This window comes from Carcharodon carcharias, chromosome 15 (genome assembly GCF_017639515.1).
Source record: "Carcharodon carcharias isolate sCarCar2 chromosome 15, sCarCar2.pri, whole genome shotgun sequence".
Taxonomy (NCBI): domain Eukaryota; kingdom Metazoa; phylum Chordata; class Chondrichthyes; order Lamniformes; family Lamnidae; genus Carcharodon; species Carcharodon carcharias.
In genome coordinates, this window is record NC_054481.1 from 2,213,863 (window position 1) to 2,237,442 (window position 23,580).

Below are 23,580 nucleotides of genomic sequence, written 5' to 3' on the forward strand. Positions count from 1 at the left end.
AATTAGAATAAAGTACAGGCATACATAAACATATTAGATGTTAACAATTTAATTCTTAACTTCTTTGTCAAGTGAAGAAGCAATATTCTTTTTGAAGCTTTAAATTTAGACGTTGCTTTAGAATTATTTACCAATAAAATATACTTAAATTCTAATAAATTGTTTAATTATAAATTACTTTAGCAAATAGAAGCATTGCACCTTTACAGAGTTTGACTGTAATTTTCATTACTGGTGATGAATTGTTAGGGTCAAAGAACACTTCATTATCATGGATAACCACAGATGAAATATGCACTTAATTATTTTCAGAGCCTAAAGACCACTCAGAAACAGTGAAGGAACGTTAACATTCAGAAATCTTACAATGATCAGGTAGATTTAGAAAAGAACTGTGGGTGGAGCTACCTGATGCCTCACTGCAACAGGTGGCTCCTTGGAAACTTGCTGCTGCATTATTCATGCTGTTTATAATGTTACCCGTGATTTTCTGAAAAGTCACCTACAGCTTGGTGCTCACAGGGCCCTGGAAAGTTTAGTCCTTTGTCTCTGAAACAATTATTCATACGGGCTCTGCTCTGCCTGATGCCTGGCTGCTAAAGCCAGTGCAAGAGCACTGCCAGTTCCTCCTCTCATACTTTGATAATGACTTTGGTCTTCTGCAAGAAAGAACAATATTTTTATTAGCCTGTGTGACTAGTGTGTTCATGTGAGTCATGCATGCATAACTAATATAATACTTGATCCAGTCCATTTTTTTTCCAGGATGCATATGTAGTAGTTCAGAGTGCCTGCAGTGACCTCTGGAACTCCTTCAACGCAATGGCTATTAGGATGTCCACAAAAACAGCAAACGGTGGAATCCACCCATAGAATTTTGCTTTCTTCCCCATGGATAAGTACCCAACCTTTCCTGATGACACCAATGTACACTAACAATGGCTTACCAATTAGGCTACATTTTCAACAAAGGCTACACACAGGTACTGAGCTTTTAGTTGCACAGATCCTGCAAGTTATTCTGTATTGCAGCATTGCCTGCATTTCTGAGAATTATATACACAAAGGCTCCCTTAACTCAAATTAAGTATGGAAATGTTGGTGTATTTTTGTTAGCTTATGACTGTAAGTGGGAGTGAGTTGTACCAAATCTGGTTGCCTATTCTCCACATTCACAAAAAGGCCCTGACACTAACCCCAATCCTGGGTTGACAGTTTTTGATTAAGTTCCCTTTTACTCTTGTTTCATATGAAGCAAAAGGCAACTGGCTGAGCAGCAACCCAAGGTTCAGTATATACATATCTGTTGACAGCTAGTTAACTAAAAGCAAAACACTGTGGATGCTGGAAATCTGAAATAAAACAAAATGCTGGGAAAACTCAGCAGGTCTGGCAGCATCTGTGGAGAGAGAAACAGTTAATGTTTCAAGTCCAGTATGACACGTCTCCAATATAAAGAGTCATATTGGATTTGAAACGTTAACTCTGTTTCTCTCTCCACAGATGCTGCCAGATCTGCTGAGTTTTTCCAGCATTTTCTGTTTTTATTTCAACTTCCCTTAACTGTTCAGTTAATACATTATACACTGAATCAGTTAAGGTTACAACTTTGTATTGAAAATGAGCAGGAATAAAAACATTTCAAGTACCACACTTATGGGATGAACTTCTGTCTAAAAGCATCAACATTTCTCAAGGTAATGTTACTTTTTACAGGCACAGGTAGTATTTTTTATTGTAAAATGATGAGTTATTTCAAACTTTCAGAATTCCATAGGCCAGTTTGTACTCAATTAATATATTAATGCTTTTTACAAACCTTCTTGGCACTTCAAGTGACGAGAGGTCACTAAAATTGGAATCTTTGTGGGTGATTTTAACCTCATGCTGCGTGGATGAGGTGAAACACCGATATTACACCCTGCCAGTGGGATCTTGCCTGTTGGGAAACTAATGGGATTGGATGCAATGTTGGTTTTACACCTGCCTGACTTTATTCTTCATTAGAGTAAAACTCGGCAGGGTTTAACATCAGCATTCTCTTTGATCTGGGGATTTCTGTCTTCCCAAATGCTGCCAGACCTGAGTTTTTCCAGCATTTTCTGTTTCCATTTCAGAATTCCAGCATCTGCAGTAATTTGCTAATCTTTTATAAGCTCTGAGTGATTAAGCTTCTGAAATCAGTTTTTAATATTACAAACCTGTGTCATGTTCACTGACAATATCTCGGTGTTTTATATTGTTGCTAGTCAAAGAGCATCCAGCTAACCCTGAGAGGAAAAATAATACCGTATCTTTAAATTAGATTCATTAAATATGCAGTTTCCAAAGTGACATCCAAATATTTCAGTTCATATTAACCTATTTCAAATGTTTATTGTGTTTGTATTTTTCTATTTTAAGTTGTAAATGCCAATGTAGCTTGGTATTTCTTTCAATACTTTCATCCTTGTTTGCAGGAATCTGTCATGGACATGGGAGTTATAGTAATTATGTAGTTATGGTAATGGAACAGCAGTCCAGAGATCGTGAGCTCAAGTCCGACCAAAAGGAAAAGTACTTGCATTTATATAGTGCCATTCACAACCACAGGATTCCCCCAAGTATTTTACAGCCAATGAAGTACTTTTGAAGTGTCGTCACTGTTGTAATCACATCAGCCAATTTGCATAGCAAAATCCCACAAATAGTGATGTGATAATGACCAGATAATCTGTTTCTGTGATATTAATTGAGGAATAAATATCAGCCAGGATAATTCCACAGTTTTTCTTCAATACAGTGCTATGATCATTTATTGCTACCTAAGGGGCAGGTAGGACCTTGGTTTAACATCTCAACCCAACAGACAGAAGCTCCGACAGTGCAACGCTCCCTCAGTACTGTGTTGGGGTGTCAGCTTAGATTTTAGTGCTCAAGCCCTGGAGTGAGACTTGAACCCACAACCTTCTGGCTTAAAAACAAGAGAAACCAATTGAACCACTGAATCCAACTGGTGAACCTGCTAATTTTTGGGCAGCACAGGACAGAAGGTCCATTAAAACCCAACTGGTTCACTAATGATCTACAGGAAAGGGAACCTGAAACTGCTACCTGGTCTGGCCCACTCAAGGCCACTGCTGTGGGATTAGTGTGCTGGAAACATACCAAAGTTGTTAAACTGAAAATAAAAACTGGTTCTGTCAAAATCACAATTTCCTCTAAATGTTTAACAAATGAGTGTAACTTACTTTGACATCCATAAGTGTAAAGCATTAAAGTACTGCAGCAAAGATCAGCGAGCTAATAATGAAGTAAGCAAAGGAGCGAGGAAATGGTTCAATCAACCCAGAAAAATTATGGCAACCTAACAAGTAACATCTACTATTTTGCCACAAATTCATAACACATTTAATTTTTTTTCCTGCTTTAACATCCTCCAATACCTGCAGCATAATTAACATTTATTAATGGGTCACCACTTTGTCACATAATTAGTATAAAATTGTATACAATACAATTTACATATATAAATTCTGTACATGGTAACTGTATAAAATGTAGATAAACAACTGAGAACTCCATGAGTGTCATGTATCACACAACGGCTTAAACAGGTCTGGAGATTATACAATTACAGACTGCAGTAAAAATGATTATTTTAAGAAACCACCCACCACAGTGCTCTCACAAAACATTAACCTTGTGAATGCTGCAAAAGTATTTGCGATTTTAAAATGTTTATCTTTGTATCTATATAAAAGCGGCAAATTTCAATTTCCCCAAGTTTCTAGTTATGTGCCATCAAATACCATTAAAGGAATATGTAAAACTTTAAAAATGTTCTTGATCCTCAATTTTTTCCATATATATATATATATATATATATATAAATAACAGTTATCCTGCAGTGATTACTCAGATCCTGAACTTCAGTTGCAGCCTCAAAAGGTTAAGGTACCATTCTACTGCTGAGATTCTCAGTAAACTGAAGCAAGAAACCAAGATTGATTAATGCAGTATTTATTCAATAAGCACCCAACACATAATCAACATCGCCTAATATAGATTTAGTACTTGAATATAAACTGGAGAGTCTGTGACTAATGCAATGATCAAATCAGCCTTCAGAAAATGACTACCTGGGTGCACTCTGTTATTCTTCCACAGCAGACTAAAATCGTGTTGCTCTTTAACATCTAAAGAAACAGAGCTGTTAGATTAAAAAATGAAGCACCGTTGTCATTTGCAACCCTCTAAGGATCAGGGCATGTGCTATCTTACCCATGTGTGAGGACACTTCACGTGTCCTTGATAGTTGGGGCTGATTTTCCTGCCATTTGCCCTGAGGCAAACACTGGGAAGCAGCAGCCAGAAAACTCCAAGGCTGGCAGCGAGGCCACACTACTCAGCTGTTTCTCTCTGCTCAGTTTCCAGTGTTAAACCTGTCAGAAGATGGACCTGTATCCATGGTCCTGCTTCACCAGTGCAGCTGTGATGTAATAAAACCTTGTCTGCCCATTAAGTAGTTGTAGACCCCGTCCAACATCCAGAGGACGTGGTTAGTTAGATGGTAAGAGTGCGCTGCCCATCAGTGTCGAGGTATTTCGGAGCACCACAGCAGATGTCGGAACAGTATACAGCTGGACCCAATGACCCCTTCTGGACTGATGACAAGCCAACGATAATTTTACAGTTTGATCCAAAAGGAACAATTTACAAACATTTCAATGGTCTCTTCTGGCACCAATGACCTTAGAAAACTTTTGGGGCCTTCCCATTGGCCTCAGTAGAACTCAACCCATCTCTTGGCTGGTGGAGTTCCATTGATGCCTTAAAAATGTGTAAAATGTTGAATTCCCAGGTGTTCCCCTGGATTCATTCCCCCTTTGGTAACATGGTGGATGGGTGAGAGGGAAGGGAGCACACTGAAGGTTTGCCCCCTCTTGATTCCAGAATTTAAGGTGGCACTTTGAGTGAGATGAAATTGGAGACATGTTCCGCTCCTAATTTCAGGACCCCTCCATGTGGGAAATTTCTTTCCCACTTTCCCCCAATACAGGAACTCTAGGGCCGTCATGCCACTCAGACAGCATGTCTTGTAAATTCTTGTATGCAGAGTGATTGCTCTCAGAAGTTACACCTCAAATTTAATACTCTTGTTTCTCCTGGTTGCTGATATTATAAAATGCTTTTGGTCAGTAACATTATCCGAAACCTCCTCAGTTGTATTAATAATTGTTTTTCCTCATCCATCATGGGCCATATTATTATGTTTACTGGTTATTGTATGCATTTGTTTCCAAAACTTTATTAGTGATTTTGCTGCAGGCACATTTAATTCCTGTAAATAAATTACTCACATGACATTAACTCATATTTTATGCAACAATAAAATATAACAAATAGGTTTAAATGGAATGTTTACACAATCCATTAAGTGAGCTGAGAGATCTGCATTCTGATTCTTTGACATGATTGTTGTCAAGCAAACATTAGACATGTTTACGTTTGCAAAAAGTTGCTTAAGCCTTTCTCTTTGCAATAACTGGGTGGTATATTACCACATTGTACCTTAAAGAACAAGGTCCACCACCACCTTCTCAAGGGTAATTAGGGATGGGCAATAAATGCTGGCCCAGCCAGAGACCGCCCACATCCCATGAATGAATAAATAAATAAAAAAGGCTGTACAGAGAAAAAATCCTTAACCCAAAATGAAAATGAAAGTGATTTATAAATCCCACAATGTTTTAGTAACACGTTTTGAACAGATAATTTATATCCCTATAACTAGAGCTGTTAGAAAAGTTCAAATTGTATCAGACCATATAACTGACAGAGAAATGGCCTAGACCACAAAAATCGAGTTATTAAAGTCACATCCAAGCTAAATTTTGGGCTAAAGGTCAGTGGCCTAGAAATGTAGGAGCACTCAGGGAGCTGGAGGTGGGGGTGCAGGGTGTACAAGTTGGTGAGGTCCAAGGTTCTCCTGATATTGGGCCTGGGAATATTTTGTTAGAGCTGACATGGTGCCGCTGCCTTCTCTATTCGACACTCTGTGTACGCGCTAGAAGTGTGCACCTATTTTCTGACTGCCATTTGAAGGCCTTTGAATGACATACCATGCTGTAAAACAAACATTTCCCAGCCTAACTTGTAGGCTCTTCTCGTTTTTGCGTTAGGGTTAAATCTAGTTTTTATATTTAGCTTTGAAACTGAAAAATTGATCAAAACAAAATAGTGTACTGGACCTCAGCTTATGCTCGCTCAGCTCGCTCAGCCTTTAATTCAGCCTCTTTAATTATCCTTAGTGATAACTAGGTTTATGCCTTTGGTCAGCTATCCATATATTCTGGTGTTCTTTATTTTGAGAATGTGGCTTCACTATGTCCACAGGCATGACTGTTATGAAATGTTCATTATCTTTTCTGATTTCTTCACTGTGTTATGGAGTTTATGCAATCTTTCTTCAAAACTGTAAAAGCTAAATGAAATATATCAAGCAAATGAAGTATGATGGTTAAGAATCTAAGAAAAGTAAATCATTTGATCTTCTTATAAATTCAAGTAACAGAGGACTGCAAAATAATGACACCAAATAGTGCGAGAGTTAGAAACTTACCGACTCAGGTTTCCAGAGACACACCCTTAAATCAATCCTGTTACGTTTTCAACAAAGTATAATTTGATCCTTTCCAGTTTCAGGTGAATACAACACAGTATTATTAATCATGTTTTATTAAATATTGTGTGAAATAAGTTTAATATCCCATTGGGATGAATTTTCCAGTGAAGGCTGAAGTCTCACCATTGGGACCAAAAGCAGGAGCTGAACCGACTCCGGTGGGCGGCAGGGGGTGGGGGACACACACAAGTTTTGCTGGCAGTAGCCAATGAACAGGCTGTCACTCGGGTCACTGTCCAATTGAGGGTGGTGGTTGGCCCACATCTGAGCTGTTGACCCAATCAGAGGACAAGCAGTGCAGCAGCATCACCGAGGCACCCTCGAAGAGCGGTGAGTTTGTTTGGGGAGATGGGAGCCAGGCAGACAGACCCTAGTCAAGGGGGGGGTGGGCGAGGGGCTGCAGTGGGAGCTGGTTCGCCCCCCACCATATTGTCAGTCCTCCCACCTCTCGGGCAGAAAATGAAAATTCAGCTCCCTGTTCCACAGCAAACTCAATCAGAGCTGCACAAATACATAATTTGATTGGTGAACGTGACAGGATAGGGGACTGTAAGTGGGACTCTGTGATTCTGCTGGGTATTAAGGGTATGAAACAATCTCTGGAGAAAAACCTATTTCTGTCATTGTTGCACTTACTTTGTTTCTGGTCATTGGTCCCTCCTCTTGTCTCAAGATGCCAATGACGCTAAATATAAGTCGAAAGAAAATGATTAAAAGGTTTGAAAGATGATGTTTTTGTCAGGATAAAAAAGGTTACAGCAGATTCAGTGTGATTAGTACATGTTTCCTATTATTTGCCATAACTCAATGTACTTGCTTAATAGATTTATAATGTTTACATCAACATTAATACTTTGGTTTGTGCTTCAAGGACACGGATATTGACTTAGGCATTGGCAGCAAACAAAACACCCAAAGCTGTTCAAACATTTTCGATTTAATTTAACTCCTTGCTCCCACCCATGTAATTTCAAGTCTGTAGTTGGATTTTTTGGCTGGTGTAATGATTACTGGCTGCTCAGGGAAAACACCTTTGTCATCATTACAGCTATTTATATATCTGTCATCGAATTATTTATGTAATTCATCATGTATTTATTTCTTCTTATTTGCTCCTTACCTCTGAATAATTTTTTCTCTGAACGAGGCTGGATTTTTCTTCAACATACCCTGGAAGCAGAGTATTGTAGCTTCGAACAGTCCCCGGCTACAGAGGAAACAAATAATCCTGCCTTTAAAATCTTGTATCTGTCTTTCTTTTACCCACAGCTCCAGGTGATCAAACCCATTAAAATATAATAAACTGTCTTTTTTAGAAAGGATTACTGAAGGCTAAGTAAGAGCTAGCATTATGTCCTAGGAATCCGATTGAACCATTCATTGGGCACCGAAGGGATTTTAAGCCTCTCCTATAGTGAGCAGAAAGAGCACACTCATTATCAGCTGCAAGTGAGTTAGCTGCCACACTGATTTTGGGCTTGCTTCAAAAACAGACATTAGGCCCTTTGCATCTGCTGATGAAGGTTTAACGGCAATTTGCGGCCGTCTGCAATACTGGGGTTTGCTGTGTTGCAGCCAAGGCCAGTGCAGGAACTGGCTGCATTCAAGAAAAGCAAGTCTACATGTGGCCGAGCAAGTGATCTAGAAAGGGTCAACTACAGCCGTCACCAAAAAGGTAAGTCCTCAAAGTCCGGAGCAGGAGGAAGTGATCTTCAAAACCCCACATTGAAATGACAGGTCACTGCTGGAACCACTCATCCCCTTCCCCCCACCTGCACACAATCTCAACTCCTGCCTCTGATCCTGTCTGCCACTTTCCCCTCTACTTCTACCCCCATCTGGCCACTGCTATCCTCCAATCACCACTCTTCCAAACCTCTTCTGATCATAAAAACAAAAAACTGCGGATGCTGGAAATCCAAAACAAAAACAAAAACATTGGAGAGACCAAACGTAAACTGGGCGACCGCTTTGCAGAACACCTGCGGTCTGTCCGCAAGAATGACCCAAACCTCCCTGTCGCTTGCCATTTTAACACTCCACCCTGCTCTCTTGCCCACATGTCTGTCCTTGGCTTGCTGCATTGTTCCAGTGAAGCGCAACGCAAACTGGAGGAACAACACCTCATTTTCCGACTAGGCACTTTACAGCCTTCCGGACTGAATATTGAATTCAACAACTTTAGGTCTTGAGCTCCCTCCCCCATCCCCACCCCCTTTCTGTTTCCCCCTTCCTTTTGTTTTTTCCAATAATTTATATAGATTTTTCTTTTCCCACCTATTTCCATTATTTTTAAATCTATACCTTTTATGCCCTTTTAGTCTTATTTCACCCCACCCCCACTAGAGCTGTACCTTGTGTGTCCTACCATCCATTCTTAATTAGCACATTCGTTTAGATAATATCACCAACTTTAACACCTATGTGTTCTTTTGTTCTGTTGTTGGTGACATCTTTTGATGATCTGCTCCTATCACTGCTTGTTTGTCCCTACAACCACACCCCCCCCCCTCCACTTCTCTCCCCCCACCACCCCACCCCCCCCCCACCCCCCACCCCCCCAACCTTAAACCAGCTTATATTTCACCCCTCTCCTATTTTTACTTAGTTCTGTCGAAGGGTCATGAGGACTTGAAACGTCAACTCTTTTCCTCTCCGCCGATGCTGCCAGACCTGCTGAGTTTTTCCAGGTAATTCCTTTTCTGATCATCTTCTCTCAGGCAGTCCTTTGGGATTCAGGAGGATTTGCTTCCATTCTAGTTCGATGGCTGAGTCAATGTGTGATCTGCCAACTCTACCACATCTCTCGATATGTTTGGTACCTTTCCAAATGAACTTTCTCCATTCTGGTCAGTCACAAGCTAGGGCCTCCGCTGAGTGAGTGGGAATGTTTGACCTCTTCGGGAATGCTTTGAGGACATTCCTAAAGCAATTCTGCTGTCCTCCTGGGAGTTTCCTGCAGTGACCTAGTTCCAAGTGGAGCAGTTGACAATCCCTATAAGAACTTACCCGAGGACAACAGCCAGTGATAAAAAAGCTCAATCTTCAGGGCCTATTCTGTAGTGAGCAGCCTGAAGATTCCCGTTAGTGTCCAGAGCTTATTGAATTAACGAAAATTAGGTCAACAACTAAAGTCAGGTGCGTCTCAGGTGGATACAGGGAATGTTAGGCACATGTTCTCAAGATTACCACAACACCAGTGACAGTTTCACTTTGTCAAAGTATTTGCCTATTCTCACCACAATCTTTAAGTTTATTTCAAACTGTGGCTGCACAGTTATAGGTCACTTTTCTTTCAGTTATCTCTTTGTATGTCAGGGGACACTCTCACCGGGTACACTCCAACAGGGTATACTCTCACTGGATACACTTCATCAGGGTATACTCTCACTGGGTACACTCTGTCAGGGTATAGTCTCACCAGGTACACTCCAACAGGGTATACTCTCACTGGATACACTTCATCAGGGTATACTCTCACTGGCTACACTCCAACAGGGTATACTCTCACCAGGTACACTCCATCAGGGTATACTCTCACCGGGTATACTCTGTCAGGGTATACTCTCACCTGGTACACTCCAACAGAGTATACTCTCACTGGGTACACTCTGTCAGGGTATAGTCTCACCAGGTACACTCCATCAGGGTATACTCTAACCGGGTACACTCCATCAGGGTATACTCTCACTGGCTACACTCCAACAGGGTATACTCTCACCAGGTACACTCCATCAGGGTATACTCTCACCGGGTATACTCTGTCAGGGTATACTCTCACCTGGTACACTCCAACAGAGTATACTCTCACTGGGTACACTCTGTCAGGGTATAGTCTCACCAGGTACACTCCATCAGGGTATACTCTAACCGGGTACACTCCATCAGGGTATACTCTCACTGGCTACACTCCAACAGGGTATACTCTCACCAGGTACACTCCGTCAGGGTATACTCTCACCGGGTATACTCTGTCAGGGTATACTCTCACCTGGTACACTCCAACAGAGTATACTCTCACTGGGTACACTCCATTAGGGTATAATCTCACCAGGTATACTCTGTCAGGGTATACTCTCTTCGGGTTTACTCTGCCAGTGTATACTCTTGCTGGGTATACTCTGTCAGGGTATACTCTCACTGGGTAGACTCTGCCAGTGTATACTCTTGCTGGGTTTACTTTGTCAGGGTATACTCTCTCCCTGTATACTCTGTCAGGGTATACTCTCACTGGATATACTCTCGCCGGATTTACTCTGTCAGGGTATATTATTGCCGGGTATACTCTGCCAGTGTGTACTCTCGCCGGGTTTACTCTGTCACGGTATACTCTCTCCAGGTTTACTCTGTCAGGGTATACTCTCACCGGGTATACTCTGTCAGGGTATACTCTCACCGGGTATACTCTCACCAGGTATACTCTGTCAGGGTATACTCTCACTGGGTTTACTTTGTCAGGGTATACTCTCTCCGGGTATACTCTGTCAGGGTATACTCTCACTGGGTGTACTCTCGCCAGGTATACTCTGTCAGGGTATACTCTTGCCAGGTTTACTCGGTCAGGGTATACTCTCACCAGGTTTACTTTGTCAGGGTATACTCTCTCCGGGTATACTTTCGCCGGGTATACTCTGTCAGGGTATACTCTCGCCAGGTATACTCCATCAGGGTATACTCTCACTGGGTGTACCCTGTCAGGGTATGCTCTCACCTGGTATACTCTGCCAGGGTATACTCTCACCGGGTTTAGACTGTCAGGGTATACTGTCACTGGGTATACTCTGCCAGGGTATACTCCCACCATGTATACTCTCACTGGGTATACTCTGACCAGGTATACTTTCATTGGGTAAGATTCCATTACTTTACCCAAATAACCATTTTTATGAGTGAGTCTATCAGTTAAGTGTTGGCAATTGTGAAGGACATCAAAACTGAGCCCAATCCCGTCATTTTTCATTCCGTACTTCCTAGTATTTTCTGTTTAGAGCTTAGGAGCTGGGTCACAATGTGATTTTTACCTTCTCTATCCTAAGGGTTCCAAGACCTGCTGTAATTCCCTGGCTGACAGCAGCTAATTCAATCTTAGACCTTTCGAATGAAAATGCTTTAGAAAGTTGTGATTTCCCTAGAAGTTACTGGGGATTATATAGAAACCTGTAGCCCACCTTCTATCACAAGAACAGCACTGTTTGTACCATTGAAGCCATCACTGCATTGAATTTCTTTACTATTGAATCCTTGCAGGTAACGTCCGGTGGCCTTTGTCATATTAATGAGGGAACAGCTCATTATTGCATTAGCAAGTTGGGTGATCCTCTATTCGGGACAAACCATCAATTCATACCTTCGCAAGGGAACTAGAGAGACAAAGGGACAAGCAGAGAGCTATCCCGTTCTATAGACTAGAAGGGTTTTCATAGCTGCAAGGAACAATTGATGGAATATATCTGGGATCATAGGAACAGGAGCTACCCACTCAACCCATCCAGCATCTTTTCACCATTCAATTGGACCATGAACTGTATTCCAGCTCCATTTACCAGCTTTTGATCCTTTGACAAGCTTTTGGGAAGTGAATTTGATATTTATTCTGGCCTTGTTGTGAAAAATTCTTTCTGATTTCATGTTTAAATGTTCTAGCTCTAATTTTAAATTGTGCCTTTTTCTGGATTTTCTCACTGAAGGAAATAGTTTCTCTCTAACTACTCCCAGAAAATACCTTCTGGAAATCCATATCATCAACACCAATAGACACTTAAACATTCTTAAACACTTAAACATCACAAACATTCACTCCCTCCACCATCAACACACAGCAGCAGCAGCAGTGTGTGTACCATCTACAAGGTGCATTACAGAATCTCACCAAGGCTCCTTCGACAGCACCTTCCAAACCCATGACCACTACCATCTAGAAGGACAAGGGCAGCAGGTACATGGGAACATCACCGCCTGGAAGTTCCCCTTCAAGTCACTCACCAACCTGACTTGGAAATATATCACCATTCCTTCACTGTCGCTGGGTCAAAATCCTGGAACTCCCTCCCTAACAGCACTGTGGGTGTACCTACACCACATGGACTGCAGTGGTTCAAGAAGGCAGCTCACCACCACCTTCTCAAGGGCAACTAGGGATGAGGGGGCAGGTTCAGTGATGGTAATGCCGTTGAACATCGAGGGGAGATGGTTGGATTCACCCTTGTTGGAGATGGTCATTGCCTGGCACCTGTGTGGTGTGAATGTTACTTAACATTTATTAGCCCAAGCATGAAGGTTGTCCAGCTCTTGCTGCATGCAGTCACAGACTGCTTCAGTATCTGAGGACTCACTGTGCAACCATCAGTGAACATCCCAGTTTCTGACCTTATGATGAAGCAGCTGAAGATGGTTGGGCCAAGGTCACCATCCGGAGGAACTCCTGCAGTGATGTCCTGGAGCTGAGATGACTGAACTCCACCAAACACAACCATCTTCCTTTGTGCTAGGTATGATTCCAACCAGCGGAGAGTTTTCACCCTGATTCCCATTGACTCCAGTTTTGCAAGGGCTCCTTGATGTCACACTCGGTCAAATGTGGCCTTGATGTCAAGGACAGTCACTCTCACCTCACCTCTGCAGTTCAGCTCTTTTGCCTATGTTTGAATGAGGACTGTAACGAGGCCAGGAGCTGAGTGGCCCTGGCGGAACCCAAACTGGGCGTCAGTGAGCAGGTTATTGCTAAGCAAGTGCCGCTTAATAGCACTGTTGATGACCCCTTCCATTACTCTACTGATGATTGAGAGTAGACTGATGGGCAGTAATTGGCCGGGTTGGATTTGTCCTGCTTTTTGTGTACAGGACATACCTGGGCAATTTTCCACATAGCTGGGTAGATACCAGTGTTGTATGTGTACAGGAACAGCTTGGCTAGGGGCACGGCAAGTTCTGGAGCACAAGTCTTCAGTATTATTGCCAGAATGTTGTCAGAGCCCATAGCCTTTGCAGTATCCTGTGCCTTCAGCTGTTTATTGATATCAGGTAGAGTGAATCAAATTGGATGAAGACTGGCATCTGTGATGCTGGGCACCTCCGGAGGAGGCCGAGATAGATCATCCACTCGGCACTTCTAGCTAAAGATTGTAGCAAATGCTTCAGCCTTGTCCTTTGCACTGATGTGCTGGGCTCCTCCATCATTGAGGATGGGGATATTAGTGAAGCCTCGTTCTCCAGTGAGTTGTTTAATTGTCCACTAAGGAAGAGGAATCTTACAAAATATTGAGAGAAGCAGCTGAGGTAATGGATGACGTTATGGTTAGAGTGGATTGGTCACCTGGTCTGGATGCCTTCCATTGCAGGTTGCTGAAGATAGTGAGGATGGAGATAGTGAATGGCTCCAATCTTCCCTGGATACGGGGGAGGTGCCAGAGGATTGGAGAGTGGGAAATGTGACACCCTTATTCAAAAAAAGGTGTAAGGACAGTCCTAGCAATTACAGACCAGTCAGTGTAACATCAGTGATGGATAAGGTTATAGAAATAACAATCAGGGAAAAAACTAAGACACTTGGAAAAGATTGAGTCAATTAGCAAGAGTCAGCACGGATTTCTAAAAAGCAGATCATGCTTAACTAATCGAACTGAATTTTTTGATGAAGTAACACAGAAGGTTGATGAAGGGAATGCAGCGAATGTTGTCTTTTTGGATTTTAAGATAGTGTTTGGCCAAGTTCCACATAAAAGGCTGGTTAAAAAATTGATGCACATGGAATAGGAGGGTCAGTGTCAGCCTAGATAAAACAATTGGCTTAAGGACAGAAAATTGTGACCTGTGGTAAATGTTTTTTTTCAGACAGAGGTGGGGGGGGGTCAGAGACAGTGGTGTTCCCCATGTCCAGTGCTGGGACCACTGCTTTTTTGAAATATTTAAATGTCTTAGATATTGGAATACAGAGTAACATTTCAAAATTTGCTGATGATATCAAACTTGGAGGAGTGGCAGACAGTGAGAATGATGCCAATTGTCTGTAACAGGAGATGGATCGGCTCACAGAATGGGCAGATGGAATTTAATACAGTGAAGTGTGAATTGATGCATTTTGGCAGAATGGATAGGGAGAAACAATATAGACTTAATGACACAGTTTTAAAGAGTGTACAGGGACTGAGAGATCTGGGGACTCGTACATCGATCTTTGAAGGTGGCAGGACTTATTGGGAAAGTGGTTAGCAAAGGATTTGGGATCTTGGGCTTGATAAATAGACGCTATTGGCTGTCCACTGTCCCTCGATTCAAGGACGAAGTCCACCCAGATGCACAAATTTCTGCCATGGGGCTTCATGTGACTGAACAGGCCAATCTGCAGATCTTTGAGCACATGGGGCAGGACATCCCACAAAGTAGTGGGACCCGGACTGCAGGATTTGCTTCCCTGTCTTTCCTGGTCTGTTGCCACTCTGCCCCTTCATTATGACCTTGTGACTCAGTGTGACGCAGCTCAATCGACAAGTTGTTGTCATTTTGAATGATCGGTAACAAGTTCTCCCCAGTCATTAATGTCAATGCCACTGCACTTCAAGGAGAGTGTCTTTGAAGCCTTTTCCTTGTCCTTTCCTGGTATGTTGGCCATGAGGAAACAGGAAAAAGGAGACACTTTTCGGCCAACCGGACACAGTGTCCAGTCCATCAAATTTGATTTTGCAAGACTTTTGCCTGAATGCTTGTGGAACTGGTTAGCATGGTGACAACAGCTGCTCTGTGCACTAAGACTTTTGTTGGCTTGCGGAAGTCTTTGTTGTCAAAGACTCGCTGCTGTAGTTTGTTGAAGGCTGATCTGGTGTCGGATCTCCGTGTCAATGGCGGCCTTTTGAGAGAGGTGGCTGTCAAGGTGTGGGAAGCATTCAACATTGTCCAGAATCTCTCCTTCATCATTGGGGGGATGGTGGCATTGGGGTAATATTAATCCCAAGGTCCAGGTTAATGCTCTGAGGACTTTTGTGGGAGTTCTTTCTCATCCCAGATCAGTAGAGTTAATGTTTGGAGTCTCGATGAGAACAACCGTCCGCCATTTTTGAAGACCTCAGCTGGAACACCGTCTGGTCTGCAGCCTTCATTGTTTCTCATCTGTTTTTTATTCATTGCCTGGGCTCTCCCAGTGATGGTGATTTCCAACACAGAGTACTATGGGATAGCCTGGAGGGAATCAGCTGCCATTGTGGATTCATGGTTGAGAAGTTGGTCAAAATGTTCAACTGACTTCTGACCTGCCACCCCCTTATCCTACAGTCACATGGCAATGGCAGCGGACAAGAGGGGGAAGGATGAACATAATGGACGCTCTGAGTAAACCACAGGAAGCCCCACCTCGGATCTACCCGGACCAGCCTAGCTCACTGCTGCCTGTGTCTGAGTAAGCTCCCATCTTGCCGAGTGATATCTGACAATGAAGAAAAGCCCAGCTCCAGAAAACCATATAACGGAGCTGGTCAGAATGGTGTGGTTTCCCACAGGTAGCCCAGTGACATCACCAATCAAACCTCCCCACAATGAACTGCAATGAGCCAATGATCCTATCCACATATGCCCAACATCATTGCTGAGTCATGCTGAGAACGATCAGTGTCACCTTGCAGTGTTAATTCTGATTCTCCCCAGGGGGGCTGCGTATTGTGTGAGCTCAGCTGTGTTGTTCCCAGTGATAAAATAACTTGCTGATAATTTCCAATTTGCTGATAATCCAACTGACCAGACAAATTTAGTTAGTGAGTAGTTCAACCAAACAGACCAGAAAAGCACTAGTTTGATCCCTAGTCTATATTCAGTTAGCTGAGCTTAGCTGGGAAGGTGTTAAAGAAGCTAAATTTATCCTCGGTATCTGTGGGCTCTGGCAATTGGAGAAAGGCCCTCCCACCATTGTACAGTGCGGTCTGTTACGCTGAAATGAATATTGCAAATATAATCTGTTTGTATAAGTGTAATGCGGGAGCGCAGGCCACCACTCACATATCGAGAGAAACTGAGCTGTTTTGCACATTATGTAATATCAACTTTCAATAGTTATGTGATGTACTTTTACAAAATTTATGAATAAAATATATTTTTGGTAAAAAAAATCAGTGATTTCTAGAATCGCAGCAGGAGCAAGGCCATGTTCTTTGGGAAATGGACAGACTGAACCTTTGTCCCCTTCACCATCAGGTCAGACTGCCTGAAGGTGTTTGGGATATGGTTTAGATGGGCCTGGGCATGTCACACAACTGGGAAGAGTTTATAGCCTGGGGCAAATAGGGAGTTAGGGAGTTGGTCATGTGGGAACGATGTTCCTTCTCCTTTGCGAGTAAGAATCTGGTCATGAGGTGTGAGGTCCTCCTGTTGTTGCTGTATGTGATGCAGCTCTGGCCTATACCTTTCTCCTGCACCACGATGGTCACCTGAGCCATCTTCCGCTTTATCTGGGGGTCAAAAATGGACTGTGTTAATGTGCAAATCTCTAGATAAGAGGGAGAGAAACATCCCCAATGTCTCCCCCATGCTGATGGCCACCTGTGAGTGTGGCTGCCTCAAGCTGTGTGAATTCGCAAAAACCAGGGGCTGGGTTTTTGTGGAGGAGGTGAGAAGGTAGAGTTGGGAAATTTCTCGAGCCGGCAGACCTGTCTCCTTTCCAGGTCCTCTTCCTGCCTTGTGTTTGTTCCAGGATGGAATTGGACTCACTGCCTCTGGAGGCATTTGAGTTTTTAAGAATCCTTTCCTGGAATTTGGGCGTCACCGGCAAAGTCAGCATTTGTTACCCATCCCTAATTGCCCTTGAACTGAGTGACTTGCTCGGCCATTTCAGAGTGCAGATAAAAGACAACCACATGGCTGTGGGTCTGGAGTCACATATAGGCCAGACCGGGTAAGGATGGCAGATTTCCTTCCCTAAAGGACATAGGTTTTTACAACAATTAATGATAGTCATCATTACTAAGGCTAGTTCTATATTCCAGAATTATTAATTGAATTTAAATTCCACCAGCTGCTATGGTAAGATTTGAACCCACGTCCCCAAAGGGTTAGCTTGGGTTGTTGGATACCAGTGCAACAACATTACCACTACACCAATATCACCCTGGACTGAGTGCTGTTTTGAAAAAAAAAGCAATAAGGATAAAGTTTTGAACATACAGGATTGGGTTTCTTTTTGTGTTGGAGTGACCCAACAATCCTCTCACCAAACAAATAGCCATTTGGAGTACAGAACTGGAGCATTTCTGAAAAAAAGAGACATGTGGAAGCTTTTCGTCTTACACTCATCAGGACACTTGCAAGAATACCAAGATAAGGGGAAAACAACAAGTTATTCATGTGGGTGTCACGATGAGTGCAAGAAGAAAGCTTCCACATGTCTCTTTTCTTCAGCAATCCTCTTACCCTCGGTGGTGGGGGGAGAATAGAATTCTATTTCGCTTTATTTCATGTGGTCTTGCAAAGGAAAACTGAGAAGTGACGAGGTATGCAGCCATTCTCTCATTCAGACTGGAAAGTCAAACACACAGCAAGCAGGGGCAATGTCAGTTCGCTGCTGCATCTCTGGAATTTAAACCCGGGACAGGGGCTCAGAAAGGACATTGTCCATCCCTGTGATGTCATGTAATGTTTAGGTTGACCTGGGATCATTCAACATCTGTCTTTATTGGGGCAAGGCCCTTTGGGGATTAGAGTTCTGTATCTTTTCTCTGTTAGAGGTCAGGCATAGGCAGAGATTTTGATTTCAGAACTCAGTACCTGTTCCAATCCTGATTAGGTATTGTCTAAAGGATCTGGGGGCTTTACCTGGGATTTACATCGATGGGAACATCACCAGCTGGAAGTTCCCCTCCAAGTCACTTACCATCCTGACTTGGAAATATATCGCCATTCCTTCACTGTCACTGGGTCAAAATCCTGGAACTCCCTCCCTAACAGCACTGTGGGTGTACCTACACCACATGGACTGCAGTGGTTCAAGAAGGCAGCTCACCACCACCTTCTCAAGGGCAACTAGGGATGGGCAATAAATGCTGGCCCAGCCAGCGAAGCCCACATCCCATGGATGAATAAAAAAACAGGGTGGTTAGTATTCAGGGGCTGAATTTTTCGCTGAGTGGGTGAGTGCCTGACCTGCTCGAGTGTAAAATGATGTGTGATGATGTTGGGTGAGTGTCCTGACAACATCGCGCACTCACATGATATTTCAGTTACTGAGTGTGTGCAGGAGTCTGCAGTGCGCCCACCGACAATTAACAGGCTTATTAAGGCCGTTTAAGCATGAATTGAATTCAAGTTTTCGCTCTCTGTCCAACCTTACGGCTGACCGGCAGGTGAATCGGCCAGATAGACATTGGGCTTTTTTATGAAACCTCATTCACGGGAGGGATGAGATTTCCAAAAGGAATTAGAAATTTAAAAAATGTTGAAAAGTCATTTCTAACACGCCCCTGTTTTTAACATTTGTAAAGTTTTTATTTTTTATTTTAAAAATCTTCAGCTGCCTGAGTCAGCTCTGTACCTCATGGAGCCTTCAGTACACACACACACACCCGTGTACCTCATGGAGTGTGTACACACACCCGTGTACCTCATGGAGTGTGTACACACACCTGTGTACCTCATGGAGCCTTCAGTACACACACACCGTGTACCTCATGGAGTGTGTACACACACACCCGTGTACCCCATGGAGTGTGTACACACACACCGTGTACCTCATGGAGTGTGTACACACACACCCGTGTACCTCATGGAGTGTGTACACACACCGTGTACCTCATGGAGTGTGTACACACACCCGTGTACCTCATGGAGCCTTCAGTACACACACACCGTGTACCTCATGGAGTGTGTACACACACACCCGTGCACCTCATGGAGTGTGTACACACACCCGTGTACCTCATGGAGCCTTCAGTACACACACACCGTGTACCTCATGGAGTGTGTACACACACACCCGTGTACCTCATGGAGTGTGTACACACACACCCGTGTACCTCATGGAGTGTGTACACACACACCCGTGTACCTCATGGAGTGTGTACACACACACCCGTGTACCTCATGGAGTGTGTACACACACACCCGTGTACCTCATGGAGCATTCAGTACACACACACTGTGTACCTGATGGAGTGTGTACACACACCGTGTACCTCATGGAGTGTGTACACACACAACGTGTACCTCATGGAGCCTTCAGTACACACATACCGTGTACCTCATGGAGTGTGTACACACACACCCGTGTACCCCATGGAGTGTGTACACACACCCGTGTACCTCATGGAGTGTGTACACACACCCGTGTACCTCATGGAGTGTGTACACACACCGTGTACCTCATGGAGTGTGTACACACACCCGTGTACCTCATGGAGCCTTCAGTACACACACACCGTGTACCTCATGGAGTGTGTACACACACACCCGTGCACCTCATGGAGTGTGTACACACACCCGTGTACCTCATGGAGCCTTCAGTACACACACACCGTGTACCTCATGGAGTGTGTACACACACACCCGTGTACCTCATGGAGTGTGTACACACACACCCGTGTACCTCATGGAGTGTGTACACACACACCCGTGTACCTCATGGAGTGTGTACACACACACCCGTGTACCTCATGGAGTGTGTACACACACACCCGTGTACCTCATGGAGCCTTCAGTACACACATACTGTGTACCTGATGGAGTGTGTACACACACCGTGTACCTCATGGAGTGTGTACACACACAACGTGTACCTCATGGAGCCTTCAGTACACACACACCGTGTACCTCATGGAGCCTTCAGTACACAGACACCCATGTACCTCATGGAGCCTTCAGCACACACACACCCATGTACCTCATTGAGCCTTCAGTACACACACACTGTGTACTTCATGGAGCCTTCAGTACACAGACACCCATGTACCTCATTGAGCCTTCAGTACACACACACTGTGTACTTCATGGAGCCTTCAGTACACAGACACCCATGTACCTCATTGAGCCTTCAGTACACACACACTGTGTACTTCATGGAGCCTTCAGTACACAGACACCCATGTACCTCATTGAGCCTTCAGTACACACACACTGTGTACTTCATGGAGCCTTCAGTACACACACACCGTGTACTTCATGGAGCCTTCAGTACACACACACCCGTGTGTACACACAAACCTCCACACTGGCCCTCCTCCCACCGCCCCCCCACCCCAGCAGTGCTCAGCGCTGCCGAGCGTGGTTCATGCTGCCTGGCTGTTAATTGGCAGCGAGCGTGAGATCGATGTCGGGCGGTGGTCAGCTTTGTGATTGTCCCTGGGCCCCGCCGAACCAGCTAAAAATCCTGCCCCTGGCGGTTAATAACGGTCAAGATGCTCTGGGATACCTGGAGGGGAATCCTGTGTCTCTCGCTCTGTAACTGTGAAGTCCTTTGACTGGAGGGCTGAGCTGCTCTCGTCCAGTTTAACCCTCCCCTGTCCACCTTGGTAACCTGTGAATCCAGTTATTCAATCCCAGGCACTGGGATCCAGTGGATTGCCAGGAGATTGAGAGCTTTTACTGTGGCCTTGGCCTCGTTCAGGGATTCCAGTTACTCCTGCACGGCTCGCGTGGTTGGTACTGCACCGCGTGGCTGCTCTTTTCCTGAACCTGGGCCAGCTGTTTTAGGCCCGGATGGTGGGGATGTTACCTTATGGAGGGGTCTCTCCCACATCCATTCCACAGTGATGCAGCCTGGTTTGTTTTCACAGGTCGTTTTAAATGCAGAGGCTGCCTCGTGATTCTGCATCAAGGTGGGTGAATGTGGGGTCCAATCTCATTAGGATTTCTCTGTTGGTTAGTCGGATAGCGGGGGGGTCAACAGGAGCTTCACCTCTGTCTCCCTGCGTCTCCTCCTTACTCCTCCTCTCTTCCCCTTTTGTTTTGGGAATGGGTTTCCCCTAAGCTGTTCCATGCCCTCTGGAATACTACTGCCCTCTGGTGGATGTGCAGCTCCCACTGTACTTCCCTGTTGCTTTTCAACTAAGTGAGGCATCACCTTCCCGCTGGGTCTATTGGGGAACTTCCCTGGTGCTTATTTAAATTTGCCATAAAGCTATCAGCTAAACCAATCACTGGCTCCTTCGCTTGTTCCTTTGGCTTGGGAATGGCCACTCTCCTGGCTTGTTCCATGTTACCTGGAACACAACTGCCCTCAAGTGGAGGTTCAGCTCCTGCTACACTCTCTTGTGGCTCATCAGCTGGGTGAGGCATCTCACTCTCTATCTGCTTGTCTGTTTGGTAGCTCCCTTCATCCCTATTTAAACCTGGAAAGAAGGGTTTTACCAGCCATACTTCAGGCAATTCTTTAACCTGTATCTTTCCCATTTTAATAATTTTCCTTCCCTCAGACTCTTCGACTAACTGGGCCATCTCCTCACTATCCCTTTTCCTGCCCTGGTCCCTATTTAATTCTGGGACTGCTGTTTCTGCCAACCCACTTTCTGGGACATTTTGGGAGTATGTTTTAAACTCTACTGGTCCTTCCGGGGCTTCTGGTAACTCTACTGGCCCAACTTTGGCCCTGCTAAAGTCGTGCAGCTCCCCCTTGGTAGTTACGGGTTCTATTTCATCCTTTAGGGTCTCTGAACATGCTCCAGCTCCCTGCTCTCCTGCAGATTCCTGCTGGCTGACCTGGACCTCTTTTCTTTCATTCTGCAAAATCAGCTGTCCACCCACCGACCCGTCAATAGCCAATTGAGGCCATTGGCAGGATAATTAACCCAATTCAAGGCCCTGCCCAGCCAACCTTAAGGCTGGTGGATCAGCCAAGAGCCCCAGCAAGAAGGAGAAAAAACATGAAACCTCATTCACTGGTGGGATGAGGTTTCATGTCTGTTTAAAAAACTTTAATAAAATTTATGTAATATTTATTAACATGTCCCATCTTGTGTGACATTGTCACATGAGGGGGACATGTTAATAATTTTTTAATGTTTCTATTTTTAAAGTTTTCTGGACTGTCACTGATCTCCCTGAGACAGCGCTTTGCCTCAGGGAGCAGTGCGCTCACTTTGACAGCTGGGGATTCCCTCCCCCCCCGAACAGGAAGTACATAGCGTTTCCCATTGGGCAGGCCGCTGGGTGGGGCCTTAATTGGCCTGCCCACTCAAAATGGCGGCGGGGCCCGTTTCGGTGGTGGGGGTCAGCTGTCTGCTCGACGCCGAGCTGGTGGGGCCCACATACCCACCAAGGGCTAAATTCTGCCCATAGTGAATATCACTGTCCAGGGTATTGTGTGCTTTGCCTGGGTCTGTTGAAATCTATTTTGTTTTACTGTTGCCTTAACTGAGGTGTAACTGGGAGTCAGACTAATTAGGAGATTTAGGAATTATTATAGCAGTGTTTTGTAAACCTATGTATGAGCTTAAAGTCTTTTCTTCTATTGATAAATGTTTAATTTAGTTTGTAAAAAACCATTAAGACTTGGTGGACTTAATACTACTGAATTCAAGGCACGCATCTTGAAATATAAATACAAATTGCAAAACAGTTGTGGCAGCTGTTTCAAGTTTCCCTCTGGGATTTGAGCAGTTCAACATTTACCATCTGCTGTGCCTTAACAGTCATGAAGCTCTGTGACCAGAGCTCATAATCTTTCTTCATCACCTTTCCCATAGTAACCTTTGGCACAGTTGATGATAACACCTAGGAAGAAAGACTTACATTTAAACCACACTGTTCAAGACCTCAGAATGTCCCAAACACTTTCAACCAATCAAGTACTTTTGAAGTGTGGTCACTGCTGTAATGTAGGAATATTTTTACATTCGTTCATGGGATGTGGGTGTTACTGGCTAGGCCAGCATTTATTGCCCATCCCTAATTGCCCTTGTTCAGAGGGTATTTTTAAGAGTCGGCCACATTGCTGTGGGTCTGGAGTC

The 23,580-nt window shown here is 44.1% G+C and overlaps 1 protein-coding gene across 1 annotated transcript in view; it reads right to left on the bottom strand.

Moving 5' to 3' along the window:
• Nucleotides 1-240: 240 nt before the first annotated feature.
• Nucleotides 241-23,580, bottom strand: part of tmc5 (transmembrane channel like 5) — a 215,457-nt gene continuing 192,117 nt past the window's right edge. The window contains exons 22-26 of the mRNA XM_041206868.1: nt 7,788-7,874; nt 7,304-7,352; nt 4,122-4,178; nt 2,202-2,270; nt 241-659 (exon numbers count right to left, since the gene is read on the bottom strand). Coding sequence (XP_041062802.1) covers nt 559-659; nt 2,202-2,270; nt 4,122-4,178; nt 7,304-7,352; nt 7,788-7,874 — 363 coding nt within the window. The 3' untranslated portion in view covers nt 241-558. The remainder of the gene's footprint in view (nt 660-2,201; nt 2,271-4,121; nt 4,179-7,303; nt 7,353-7,787; nt 7,875-23,580) is intronic.